Source organism: Cyprinodon tularosa, unplaced genomic scaffold, assembly GCF_016077235.1.
Source record: "Cyprinodon tularosa strain WSP-4 unplaced genomic scaffold, ASM1607723v1 ctg71, whole genome shotgun sequence".
Lineage (NCBI taxonomy): Eukaryota > Metazoa > Chordata > Actinopteri > Cyprinodontiformes > Cyprinodontidae > Cyprinodon > Cyprinodon tularosa.
In genome coordinates this window covers 319134-333949 of record NW_024039463.1, presented here as the reverse complement: position 1 = coordinate 333949, position 14816 = coordinate 319134, and the positions used below count along the sequence as shown (strand labels likewise).

The 14816-nt window shown below is 36.4% G+C and overlaps 1 protein-coding gene across 1 annotated transcript in view; it reads right to left on the bottom strand.

Moving 5' to 3' along the window:
* Positions 1–12830, bottom strand: part of LOC119772454 (kielin cysteine rich BMP regulator) — a 34034-nt gene extending 21204 nt beyond the window's left edge. Inside the window, exons 1-14 of the mRNA XM_038268885.1 lie at positions 12502–12830; positions 7872–8398; positions 7177–7249; positions 6552–6847; positions 6298–6472; positions 5044–5117; positions 4857–4935; positions 4258–4340; positions 4070–4163; positions 3914–3990; positions 3732–3817; positions 3508–3598; positions 3160–3259; positions 2958–3043 (exon numbers count right to left, since the gene is read on the bottom strand). Of these exons, the coding sequence (XP_038124813.1) occupies positions 2958–3043; positions 3160–3259; positions 3508–3598; positions 3732–3817; positions 3914–3990; positions 4070–4163; positions 4258–4340; positions 4857–4935; positions 5044–5117; positions 6298–6472; positions 6552–6847; positions 7177–7249; positions 7872–8398; positions 12502–12604 (1944 nt within the window). The 5' untranslated portion in view covers positions 12605–12830. The remainder of the gene's footprint in view (positions 1–2957; positions 3044–3159; positions 3260–3507; positions 3599–3731; positions 3818–3913; positions 3991–4069; positions 4164–4257; positions 4341–4856; positions 4936–5043; positions 5118–6297; positions 6473–6551; positions 6848–7176; positions 7250–7871; positions 8399–12501) is intronic.
* Between the last annotated feature and the right edge of the window lie 1986 nt (positions 12831–14816).

The following is a 14816-nucleotide window of genomic DNA, read 5'->3' as shown; positions in this document are numbered from 1 at the left end:
TATTGTATGTTAGATTTTTCCTGAGAACTACACAAAAAATTCCCCACTAATGAACTATGTGATAGATTACAATTCAGATTATTACCGGTAATACATTACAAGCAAATTTTTCAAAAACTGTGCAGAAATCCATGTAGGCCACATGGTACAACATTTACCCATAAGGTGGATCAGACTCTGTGCATTAGTAATATAATGGTAGTGCCAATAACTGTAATGTATAAAGGTGTAAAAGATCTGATTAGAATAGAAACAGCAAGAGGAAAACAGACAGAAAACAACTGAAAGAGGATTATGGACTAAATGACGGTGTTTATTAATTTTAACAGGCAACAAAGAGGCACTTTGGATTAATTTAAAACCAGATATGAGATTGGAGTAGGTTTTGTGTCTATAGTCCCTTGGCCTGCCATTGACAAAATGTTAAATGGATGAACAATGTTAAACATAATCAACAAAGAATGGTAAATGTTACAGCTGAAGGGTTTATGGCATTACATGACCAAGGACAAGATACAAGGTTAGAACAAACAAGCTTTAGATTGGGTTTTAGTGAAAACATAAAAAGAGTCTGTCAATAGGAAAAGTTTTCATATCACTCCTACCTGTGTTTTAAATCTGCTTTAGCTAAGCTGAACAAACCAAGAAAAGAGATGAAAGAGAATGTGGTAAAAACCGACTGGTCTTAAGAAAAGTCTGATGGAGATTTTTGGTAAATTGGGAACATTAGCAGTAAGACCTGGGTTAATCTAGATAAAAAACCTTAACTAGGACTTTCTTCCTGATTATGTTTGATATGTCTACCTTTATATCAAAGTTATATAATATCAGTTATACAATAACACTCTGAAACTATATCATATACATATATAGCGTAATTTATCATATATTTAGGTTAAATTCATTCAACATAGGTGGTCCAACTCTACATTCCTACATATACTATTAATCACAATTTATGCACATCACAATTACTGTAGGCCCTCATTTACACATATTCTATACAGATACGATATTATGTTACTCTTGTGTTCTTCAATTCTGCTTTTTTTTAATACCTGATTTTTCTATTTTGTGACCATTTGAAAGGTTATAACACAAATGTTATTTTGATGAATATTAAACAATATAAATATGCAAATTTACTCCAGAATGTAATTACAGCAGTTGTAGATAGAAATGGGGAATTTTGAGACTTTTTAAGGACCATGGTGACCTTGAAGTAAGGGCAAGTAACCACAAAAAATTATTTAGAAAATTAACCAGATGTTTTATTTTTGTTTCGCATATGACTTGACTTGACATATGACTTGAATCTATACACATATTTTGTTTTCAAACTCCACTGAAGTTTATTTCACACTTCAGGTTGCAACAAAACAAACTACACCATCTTTACAGTGGAACACTTTTGTGTAACTGTATTTTTTTCATAGTTCTATACTGTAGATTAGAAGAGGATTCTTTGTTGTCTGTGTTATTTTAAACATATTTCTTTTTTTTTATTTGTAACAATATTTAACTTTGCTATAATCTATACATTAAAAAAGCCTCTGTGCAAAATGGAGTGAAAACATTGAACAGCTCCCTGAGAGTTTTTTCTTTGTACTTTAATCCTCCCATCTTTTCAGTGGCTGTAGTGAGCCTGCTTTTTGCTGTAGATCTTCTCAAATCTGGGTTGCGGTGTCACAACTGTCCATTATGCTCAGTCAAGCAAGCGCAGTTTTTTTTTTTTTTTTTTTCTTCACTCATACCGCTTCCCGCGCCCCCCCTGCAATGGCATTGCGCCCCCCCTAGGGGGCGCGCCCCACACTTTGGGAACCACTGAATTAACTGAATGCTGATACCAACGGAGTTATATAAACTTTGGTTCGATGGCTTGATGAATGAGTAATAAACAGGTTGTGTTTATGTCTCATTCTGGTTCAAAATAATTAAGAGTACCAAGGTCGGATTCAATTCATGATGGTTTAGGGGCAAACTGGAGGATTCATCCTGTATGAATATTACAAGTGATAATATAACATGAATGGCAAATAATACATGCATAAGAGCCACAAAAAAAAGTTGAAAAAATTCTCTATTACACTACAGTAGAAGTTTGACTTACTTAGAAATTCATGGGAGGCTGTTGAGAAGAAACCCGTTGGTTGTTTTGTTCAAATATACACGTAGACTTGGAAAAAGATTTGCACGCAAATCTCAAAGGAGCATTTGTTCGTGCCTAGAAACCTAGTTTGGTTTCCTCCTTGCCTAATCTGTTCTGGGTGGAGGGAGCCACACCATTGGTTATCTTACTGCTTTGGTTCTCCCACGAAATTTGATAAGATCTTATGATGAGAAATGTACAGTATGATTCTGTTACTTCCTGGACAAATGAACTCCCCAGGGAGAAACCCACACTCACATTAATGCCCTTAGGAGTCAGTAAAGGCAGAATATTTTCATAGACTATTTAGTTTAAGCTCATCTTATCTTATCCAGAGACCCCCATGACACTGTCCCTGCCTCTCTCCCTCCCTATTCAGGAGCTAGAAGCTACACCAACGTAGCAGCTCCAGACCTCCTACGCTACATTAACACACAGTCTATTCTGTATATAGTATATGGTTATAAACTATATAGTGTATATAGTATAATGTATGTTTTATATTGTATATAGCTATAGATTGTGAATTCTTTACATATATCTAATTTGCACCATTGCATCAAATTCCTTTTAAGTGCAAACCTACTTGGCAATAAATCTGATTCTTATCTTTTTTCTGACCTGATCTGGGTTCTGCTACACATAAAACAGTAATGATTTTATGTATAGCAGATTTTCTAAATACGAAAAATGGATTCTGCAATTGGGAATTCACTTCAATCCACACAAAGTAAAAATCTAGGGTTAAAACTTGTTAAAGGTAACAAAGAATAAAATCCCCCACATAATGCATTCTGCACAGACTTACCTTACACCTGCACTGCAGGCAGGGTCCTCTCCCAGCGGGGGAAAACTCTTCTCCATTAGCATACACGTTCCCATCAAACTCACAATCTTCAGCAAAAAGGAAAAAAGGCATTTAGTTTTTGCTTAGGTTTAAAAAACAAAAAACAAAAAAAGAATGCTTACATATAAAAAAAGGACACATGATAAAAATATTCCCTGCTGACCTTTGCACTCAGAACAACATTGTCCAGTCCTCTTTGCTGGATGACTGCAGTCTGGTGCAGGACAAGAGCCCCCCCTTCGTTCACAGGACACCTCACCGTCCTAGGAGATAGATTTTAGATGGTATTTGGGACAGTCTAATGCTAGGTATACAGTATCTGTAATCTGAATGACAGAACAGAATAAGACTATTATTTTAAAGGCTCTATAAATCATATCCTATTTTAATTAGCTTGTTTGCAAATTTTCAACAGTGACAGCGTTTTGTTTCTACCATTGCTCTTTTTGTATATCAGAAGCTGTAAGATAGGAAAATCACTGCTCTAGATCTCAAATTTTAAGGAACTCACAGAGCAGCGGCAGTGAAGGCAGGGGTCAACCGAGGAGGCGAACGTCTGGCCTTTCACATAGACCACTGACTCATATTCACACGTGTCACATCTACAAATTACAGAACAGTTAAGCTTAGGCAGAAAAACAAAAAAACATGAGAGTGATTGTAACAAATCCATAATCTGACTAATACTAATAATCAGATGTAAGTATTGTGCATTAGTTTTTGAATGCTCTTTACCGAGGGCAACAGTCACCGGCATGATGTACAGGGTTGTGACAAGTCAAATGAGGGCATTGAATCATTGAACACACCATATTTCCATCCTAGGAGTTATAAAAACACATATATACGTTAAAATCAACCCCTAAATTCAATATAAGAAAAAAATAAACACAGTTTATTAATAGTTATCTACGTACCGCACATCTACATTCCTGACAGGGGTCTCTGGGAATCACAGCTCCATTAGGGTAGTAATGTCCATTTACATTGCAGTCTACATGATACAAACAGACACAGACACATATGGACCCTCCTTTATTGGTTTAACTCCACAAGTAAAGAGAGAAACCCACCGTGACAAACTGGACAGCAGCTATCAGGGGGAGGAGGTGCAGGATTTTCACAAGGGATATGGCACTGCTGCATCGCACAGCTAACCTGACCATCCTGATCCCAGAAAGAAACAGAGTCACTGAAGATAAAGTCAAAGGCTGGAAAATGCACGCTTCAGACTGTTTTTTTTTTTTTTTTTTTATCTCACCAAGCAAGTGCACACTTCACAGGCATTCTCTGCTGACCTCCACTCAGCTCCATTGTCATACCTGACACCAAAATGGGTACAACCTGCCAAAACACACTTTCGTTTATTTATATTCTTCTTCCAAACATTAGCATTAATAAGACTAATTAAAGAAAAAGGAAAACTATTATAAAAACAAACATTTCAGTTGTAGTTTTACTAGACATTGTGTACATAGCTGTATAATAGCATGTTATTTTTTATCACATATTTGAAGTTTTTCACAGTTCCTCATGTGGAAACTTAAAACTTAACTGCTGTGCTTAACCAAATAGAACAATATTTTTTATAGAACATTTTTATTTGGTTTTCATTCCCTTTTACAAATACTTGGATGCTTTCCCTTTATCAAAACCAACAAGGTTTAATAAATGGCTTTTGTGATGTCAATTTTCCTATAAACCTGTAAACGGGCGCAGGAAAACAGAACCAGTAGTTCAGTTTGTATATTATCATTAGGTAAAATAACCCTGCTACTATATTTCTTTAATACTGTCGATATATTTCAACAGAACCAAAACATTAAGATTGAATAAGGATAATACAATAAAATACAGAACCTTGTTTGCAGTCTGCAGTTGGTGACACTGTGCAGTCATCTGGGGGGCATGGCTGAGGTGAACAGTCCCTGTTACCACCCTGGTACCAGAAAATAAACACAAAACAAGACAATGAACAAATAAATAAAATGAACTTCATAGATCAGAGCATTTCTTTTTTAGTGAGTGTCCAGAGTCAACTTCCCACCTTACACGAGCATGTCTGGCAGCCATCAAGAATGTTATAGGATACGTTGTGAACTCTACAATCTGGATGACACCCTAAAGATGACACACATATTTATAGCACTGTTAGGAATCAAACATGGTAGATTTCCAGGGGTGAAGGAGACCAAATGAGAAATTTCCAGAGGATTGTCTATAAAATCATAAAACTATTTCTAATAAGGGAGCTAAAAGTATCTATATGTGATAGAAAACATTGTTGCACATCAGAGCCTAAAGGAAATGTCATTTTCACTTAGCCTAGATATCTCAGCAGTTAATTACTTTAATGACAGACCTCCAGAGGACAGAAACAATGTGTTTGTGTATGCGAGTGCACAATAATCAAGGAGGGAGACATGGACTGGTAGGGCTGCCTACTGTGCAAGTAGCCAACACACATGCAAAGGAGATCAAAGGAGAGGTGATTGTGTGTTCTCTTTTAGTTTGATGCCTGCCCGCACAGGAAAATTAGGTAAAAGATGAAAGATGACAGATAATGACATAGGAGCTATTCAACTCCATAGAACCGTGGTCATTTCTCACCAAGATCCAGATCCCCATGTGAAAAAAATAAGGGATAGCTCATTACGATATTAAAGCTTTTGTTGCACTTGCTCTGCATGTATGCAGAAGATAAAAAAAAAAAGTCTGTAAAGTAGTTCTAAACACAAAGGAAGGTTAAACTTTGTAACAGACCACCACAGGGAAATAAATGGTGCATGTTTTACTCAATGTAATTGTTTGATGAGTAGAATAATAAGATTTAAGTCGTAAACCAGATAAGCTACTATCCGGTCTGAAAATGATTGTTAAATACAAGCTGGTCTCAGAACATATCAGTTTTATTAAAGTTATCTACCGAAGTGTATTTAAAACACTGTTCCTGAGGAATAGGATGGAAATGTCAGGTTTCTGGGTTTGAGCATTCTAGGACTGGTGTAATAAGAGCAATGAAACATGGTTTGGCATCAAAATGTCAAAACCAAAGATGTGCTTTTATTCTAAAGGAGATGTAGTTACCTATTTAATACCCTATGCAATAACTATTTCCTATTATAATATATTGACTATCAATTTAGGTCTAATAACAGAAAACAATCGTGTCCAAAATAGAAACCAAAAGCAACCTTAAATTGTACCGATACTGAGAACAACATTTATATAGAATAAAAAGAATATGTAACTTTGGCAGGAAATCAAAAAATCAACCTTAAGATGAACACATTTTTATCACCTGTATTTTTGTTCTCGGTTTTGCAAGTGACCTTTCCAGATGAACACAAACACATAGTCGTGGGGTCACTCTGCCATCGTTGTCCCTCTTCCATTTCATGTCCCTCCCATACGCATCGATGCTTCACACACTCACATACTTCCAGGTATGTCACGCGGGATAGTAGATCCACATTCTTTTACAGACCAGGAGAAGAAATCTATATTAGCTTTGGCATATTTTAAAATGCGGAGCATTTTGGCTATAATTATCACCTGAGCTTTGACCATGTCCAGCATACGAGCCATCTCTTCCACTGTGCTCACCAGCCTCTCCAGCCTGTCAACTGTCAGTTCCTGGTAGGCTCCATGAGGAGAGGCTGGAGGCCCCAGCACTGCAGGCCTGTGCTGCTGATCTCCCTGGATGTCCCTGGTATTATAGTCTGTTTGCTCCTGTGGCCTGTGGTCTGTTTCATGTTTACTGGGTGAGGTATCATGGTGGAACATATGGTTGGTTTCAGCAGGGAAATTTGGACCATGTGTGTCTTTGTTATGAGACTGAGGCAGGTCATCTGGAAGAAAACACAAATAGTTTGTCGTAGTAAAGGGAAGCAAAACATTTCTAAGTCTTTTTTTTTCTAGATAAGCTGTAGGAAAACTGTGTTGTAAAGATTTATCCTAAAGATCACAAAAGGAAGACCCACGCTGGGGAAAACTAAAAAACAGGGAAATGTCTTGTAATGATCCTGATATAAAATCAAGCAGGAAAAAAAGAAAAAAAAGAAAGAAGAAATAATAAAAAAATATATAATAATTGGATCCGGCGGTAGCCAGAGGAAACCTATGCATCAAGTCCTGTTAGAAAACAGATTTTTATTCAGGAGTTATTAAAATGTTATACCTGTAATGTTGTCACAGCTCCACGGACGGCTCACATACGGTTTCAGTGATAATTCGGCTATTTTCAGATATCCCTACATAGAAATAAAAAATGATAAAGTTGTATTTTACAACCACTGCTGTTTTTTTTTGTTTTTTTTTTCCTTTTCCAATCTCTTTGATGTTTACGTTTTATATGTCTTTGATCCGTTAATATTATGAGTCCTGGAATGTCATAAATCCAATCGATTTAAACAAAAAATGCTTTATAAATTACATTCTGAAAAACAGACAGACACTGCACAATACCCTAAACATACCTAACATACCTAAGTGACATATGCTGGACCATGACGGCAGCAGTATTATGTGGTGGGAATCATTTTTTCTTAAAAGGTACATATATAAGTGGTCAAATTGCTTGGAGAAGCAAGGAGTGAAATATAGGACATTTCTGGATACATAAACTGTCAGACTTGCTAAAGGCTTAGGACCATGGAGGACGTTCATCTAGCAGCGGGACAATAACACTAAACACAAAGCCAATTGTACAAGATAACTATTTTTTTAACAAACATAACTGTCTTAGAATGACTCAGCCAAACTCCAGACATAAATCCAAGATAGATCATCTACTTTCTGTTGGTCTGTCAAATAAAATTGCAGTTTGGGAGGGATATTTCTAAATGCCCTTTACTCCATGTACATGAAACTTACATTAAATTTGCCATCTTGTTTTCCTGGTGTGCTCCCAACAGCAATTACAACATCATGTGGAACATCCAACCTGACCCTGTCTCCACTTTTCATTCCTATAACAACAGCTTCTTGACAATTGGCATAAAACACCAATCTGTCCGGTTCCAGGCTCACAGCCAGCTTTACCCATTTACCCCCAGAGGCAGGACTTGTCCTCGGAAAAGGAAAGCTGGAAAGTAACACTCCAGCAGAGTAGTAGTCCAAATGCAGAGAGTTATTGATGGTGGAGGAGATGATTTGGAGGATGGGAAACGATGCTGTGGAGAGAGAAAAGAGGGTAGCACTGGATCCTGATGCCTGACGTAAAACCAAATGCACAGCGATGCTGCCTTGAAAGTTGGAGTGCAGGAAGCTGGAGTATTCCTCAGGAAGGATCAGGGGGGCTGCTTTTGAACGGATCTTATACATCGGGCCGCTTTGACTCTGCAGTCTGGAAACACCACCTCTATGCTGAGATAAGTTTAGAGCTCCTAGAAGGTCAATTGCTGCAAAAAGAGAAAAAAGAGAAGAAAGCCTGAATCTATGCTTCATCAGGGCAGAATAATGACCCAGATCCTGGATCAGGATGTTAGTAAGTGGTTATGGCAGTCATTTCCTCATAGAATGAGGTGCCAATGATGATGCTATCAGTCTAATCTGTATGCCTGGAGCACAACAGCAAAAATAATTTGCTAAATCAGTTCTACTATCAAAAACTGTTCCTATCTAATAAACAAGAGATAAGACTTTTTGTTGGAAGCAGCTTAAAAGGTTTTGGCCTTTAAAGAATCATGACAGCTGTCAACTCTGCATATATAAGTGACAAAAAAAGAGCATATATACCGTATATATATATATATATATATATATATATATATATATATATATATATATATATATACACACATACACATATCAATGAAAAGGGGGTCATTGTTTTGGGGTGCAAAATGTGGAGCTGCTGAGATTTGGGTACATCTGTGATAATGCTGAAAATCCATATTATCCATCAGTGTCTATTCCTCTAAGCCAGGCATCCCCAAACTCGGTCCTCGAGGGCCGCTGTCCTGCAGGTTTTAGAGGTTTCCCTGCTTTAGCACAGCTGATTATGATGATTGCAGTAGAACAAAAGCCTGTTAATCAACTATCAATTAAAATCAGCTGTGCTGGAGCAGAGAAGCATCTAAAACCTGCAGGACAGCGGCCCTCGAGGACCAAGTTTGGGGATGCCTGCTCTAAGCCAAGAGGGTATGCATTTTTTGGCAAGGCTGAGGTTCATAAGACCACCAAGATCTGCATCTCCTCTGTTTTCACACCAAATATTGCTTATTTTTATGTAACTCATACCAGCGACTAGGAATACATCTGTAGTCATGCAGAAAGTTTTCAATGATAGATGTTTGTGAATCCTCTAATATACCGGGGATGCTATGTTTATGGCTGACTCTAAGGTGCCCGAAAAAAATAATGCAACCGCTTTTGGCATTTACTTAACCATATTGAGTTACTTTAACACAATTTTTTTATGTCCTACCCTGCTAACATGAGACACTGGTGTTAAAGTAACTCAATATGAGTAAGTAAATGCCAAAAACGGTTGCATTATTGTTTTCTGTGATTTTAACCACCTTATTTTATTAGGGATGCACGATATTGGGATTTTGGCTGATATCCGATATGCCGATATTTATGTAGCCGATAACCGATACCGATGTTAAAGCTGGACAAAAATAAGTAGTCATTGAAAATAACAGTTTTGTTATCCATTTCTGAAACTTTGAAAAATAATATACTCAAATATATTTTCATATGCTGATATCAAATAGATTTTTTTAAAAACGCGGTATCGATCTATTTTACTTTCAAAATCTCGTGAAATTTCATCGTTCTGTTACAAACTCTCGTGATATTTTGCAAATTATTGTGAGATTTTGTTAGTAAAATAGATCGAAACCGCGTCAATATATCAACATATAAAAATATGGCAAAATTTCGATGACATATAGCAATATTTCATTAGTAAAAGAGATTGATATGGTGTTTTTAAATGGCGATATATCAGCATATGAAGATATTGTGATATTTTAATGTATCAATATTTTTTCCCTCATCTTTAGAAGTTTTTAAGTCCGTAAAAAAGAAGTTTTTGAGGAAGAAGTAGTAGTATTTTTTTTTTTTTTAGACTTTAGAAACTCAGAAGCTGATCAAATATCGGGTTAAATATCGGTGGGGTGGCCGATGTCCGATATTCAGTTTTAAGGCCGATACCGATAGGGGGCCGATTATATCGTGCATCCCTATATTTTCTTTTTCTTTTTTATGAACTACACACGACAAACTAAGAACACATACTGTAAGCATTACTATGAGACATGTTCGATCATCCGACCTATTCCTTAAAGTTTAAAACACATCCCCTCCGTTTTTTATTTCAATGACATTTACAACAGTAGTTTAGAGTACATGTGAGAATATATTGGTAATTCCAGGTGGGGATTTACCATCAGGCAATACTAGGCAGTTGCCCAGGGCCCAAAGTTCCTGGGGGCCCCATAAAACTCTTTATTCATTCATGTATGGTTAATAGAACTATTCCTTATTTGTGCAGATTAATTATGTTAATCCTTTAGCTTTAGCTAAAATCCTTTAGCTAAAATGCCATCAGCAGCAAACCATTTGAAAACAAATGATGCAAAGAGCAGTATTGCCAACTTAACACTTGTCCCTATATTTAGTGACTCTTCAGACCCCCCCAGTACTTTTATTTAAAAAAAAGCGTTTTGTTTTATGTGTTGTCTTCTCGGTTCAGAGGGTCCCCGGCCTGTCTTTGCCTAGAGCCCAAAATTTCCTAGATCCGCCCCTGGGTAATGCTATATCAGCTAGAAGTGTTTATTCATGTAAAACAGCAGGGGAGGCATGCTTCGAGCAGCCATTAAAGCTGCACTGCCAAAGTGCGTAACAGTGCACCTGTAGAAGTGGACATTATTCTAAAATGTTGGGTAAATCTAAATATTACATTTTAATATGATAAATCTAACTCTACAACCTAAATCTAATTTCTAAATGTTATTCTATATGTAAATATTAAATCTATATCTCTTAGACTTACATAAACTTTGTGATTTTGTATAAACAGAGTCTAGCTACACAAAACGAAATTTTGTTTATGCAGATTTTAGACAGTGAATGAGTAACAGCTTATCAGTAAAGAGGAACATTTCCATTCATAAAGTACAGCAGTGATCAAATATAAGCGTGGGAGAAAAACATGGTGCAAAAAAGCATTGATGTGGAAGTTCAGAGCAGTGCAAAAAACAAATATATGTGGTGCAAAAATGCAGTAAATCTCAATCTTAAATCATATCTAAATCTTCAATCCAAATATTTATCTTAAATCTAAGACTGACATTTTGGGAAGACATGCTAAATAACCAGGCATCCAGCACATTGGAGGGATATATATATATATATATATATAAGTAAAATATGTCCAATCAAATCACATTTACATTGAAGATTTATTTATTTAAGATATATTTTAGCTTTATCTTTCGTTTTTGAATTTAAGACTTAGTTGTATGACTTTGATTTAGATATGTAAGATATAAATATAGATGTAGATATGTAATCACATTAGGATTTAACAGTCAATTTGAACATATATTTAAACAAGAACAAATATAACAATTTGAATATTTACATATTTAAGATATATTTTAGATTTAACTTTCAATTTAGATTTAAGACTTAGTTGTACAATTTAAATACAAATACAGCACATTGAAAATTGAGGATTTTTAATTTGCCACTAAATGTTAGGAAAAAAAGCACTAAATGTGAAGACAGTGTGTTAAATTACAGAAATGTGTTTACATTCTGCACCCCATACCTGAACAACTTTTGGTAATAATAATTTTTTTTGAAAAAAAATACATCGCATATAATCTCTTATTTTCTTAAGATTTATTTTAAAGCATGCATATAGTTTATCTTTGTCAAGTTGGGTTTGGAGGTTTGACAGGACCATAATGCAGACACAAAAGCTTGAGGTGGTTACTGGAAGGTTTAATACCAAAAAAGGGTAACAGAAGCAAAAATCCAAAAACATAAATCCACTAAAAAACTGAAGCCCAGGAATACTCACAACAAGGGGGCAAAGAAATGACGACAAACCAGCAAAGAGTGACTGAACAGGAGGAGAATAAACGGTAGAGAGAAACAAAGACCAGGCTAATTAGCAGATTGGGGGCAGGTGTGAACAGAGGAGGCGAGAAGGGAGCTAGGGAAAAGGAGACTGACACAAAACGGCAAAAAAGAAATATCTAAGAACTAAAATACAATCAAAAATAATAACAAGAACACAAGAATTGAAATAAGACCAATGAAAACTCAGAGATAAAACTTGAACAGAACCCAAACCATGACCAATCTTAACTTTTCATAATTACGTTGTACATTAATATGCACTATATAATTAAAACTTCCTATATCTTTGCAGAAATAATTTTAGTTTCGCTTTTACTGCTTTTAAATTATTTAAATGTCAACGTTTGAAGCATCTTTAAAGTGTACATTGGCATAGATTTGGCGGTGGTTCACCATTTCTCACCATTCTCCAGACTGGGCGCAGACTGTCCGTGCAAAGACATCGCAGAAAACCACAGGAAGTGGAGCAGCAGCAGCAGCACCGTCCTCGGTTTGCTGCTTTCCATTTTTCACAACAACATGGAGCACAATCCGAACACTTTATGCGACGGTTCTGTTGCTCATTGTCCTTTTTATCCGATCTGATGCATTAGGGTCATATAAGCCCTTCCCAGCGCTTCTCAGTGATCTCTCCAGAGAGCGCGAGAGGCGAAAACATGAAACATCTGGATACAGGCAGGACGTCACTGCTCTGAAGTCTCACTCTCTTTCTTAATCCCCCCAAGGGGCCTCTGCTTTACTATTTGCAGTAAACTGAAACACATTAACAACTTTTTTTGTGCATACCGGTATGTTCAAATGCAACCTAGGAAGAGGATGGGAATGCAGGCATCAGGTTAAAAGTTCAGGTGCTCAGTCTGTGGGAGGTCACCAAATGCTTTTCTCTCTGTGCCTTTTCTGAAACGAACATATATATTTGCAGGCTACATTTATTTTCTCCTCTTTTTTTTTTCTTTGTTTCCCCCTTTTTTATTTTTGCTAGAAAAAAATCAAACAAACAAAAAAACCCAAACAACTCCAGTCTTCACTATGCTCTTGTTCTGGAAGTCAGCTAAAACCTGGTGTGGACCCTGGAGGGGGAGTTATGCTGAAGCTTTGGCTAATATGTACACATGGAGAGAAAAGACAGAGGGCGGGGATAAATACAGCCTTGGTTACTTTTGGAAAAAGTCCCTGAGTTCATCTCACTGTGCCATAAAACCACTCTCTTCTGTCTCCACAAGAATTCCCACAGATCTCCAAAAAGTCAGTTAAGTTAAAATTCGAGGATCATAACAGATAAATCTAAGACTTTCAGCACCAAAAATGTTTATTATCTACCCACATTTCTTGATTTAGCATTGTGTGAGGATAGTACTTAAAAAAACATCCAGATGTCTATACTTTAGGATTCATCAGCCTGAAGGTTCTGTCATCGTTCTGTTGTCAGACTCTTGTCCCACATCATCCACTGCAGGAGATCCATGCAGGGTGATTAAATGCGATCTAAGGTCTTCTCACTCTCATTCCACATACCAAACAAAACCTCACCTGTGACTCTGACTCATGCCTCTTTGTCTGTAATAACACAATTTAACCCCCATCCCCCAAAGGCTCTAGATGATCTATGTTTTTACTCATACATCCTTTGAAGATCTTAATGCTTTCAGGCCATGGGGGCTGATTAAGAACTTAGATTAAGAGGAGAGCACAAGAGACATTGCAGCAAGCGAGGTGACTGTAGACTGTAAAACATGCTCCTAATGCTTGGCACTGATATGGGTGACTAAAAACCAAACAGATGGCAATGGTTTTTAATTAGGATGAAAATAAAATGGGGTTAAACGCGAATACCAGTAACTATTCTCCCATTTTCATTCCTATAAAAAATAATGATGAAATTGAAGTCGCTGGTTTTTCACACAGAAGTAGAATAACTTTGAGTTTTACACATAAAATAGCATTTTACACTAAAACCTCAAGTCAGAAGGTCACATCCTTTACACGTTTGTGGTTTCCCCCAAATGCCTTGTGGCAACTTGTAAATGGAACTTCTGGCTCTCTTCCAATAATATTTTTCTTTTGGTCAGGCGCGTTCTTGGTCATCATGTTGTCGTCTTTTTCATTGACATTTTCCAGCAGTCCTCTGACATCTTCACAGAACAGCTGGATTTGTAAATACGTTTGATAAGCACACACAAACATATATATATATAGTATTCCAGTATTGCTAATCACTTTAATGTTTGTCAAATTAGATGAGTTAGATTTGTGTTTTAATGTGGCAGAATGGGAATAGGTTCAAGGGGTCAATCATTTGTCTTATCTTCTGGCAACAACTCTGCTGACATCCAGTGGTCACGTCCAGCTATAGTATATTAACATTTCTTTTCAGTCATATGATGAAACAACCAACCACTTTAGATACCCAGTATCAAAACAACAACACAAACAGGTCAGTGTTCAACATTTCCTCCTCTTTGGTAATTTTAAAGGTTCTATATCATGCTATTTTTACTTTCAAAAATAACAATTGACATTGCCCCTAAGAGTTATTAATTTAATATTAAACAGGAGCTCTCCTTTGGTGCTTTTTCTTATCACTTCTTGCTTATAAGGCTCATTTTTAGTAAGGCTGAATAAAATCTGAGATCTCTTACAGCCCAAAAAATATTTAAATATTTCCAAAAAAAAAAAAAAAAAAGAAGAAGAAGAATATACTGTCAATGTCCAGATTTG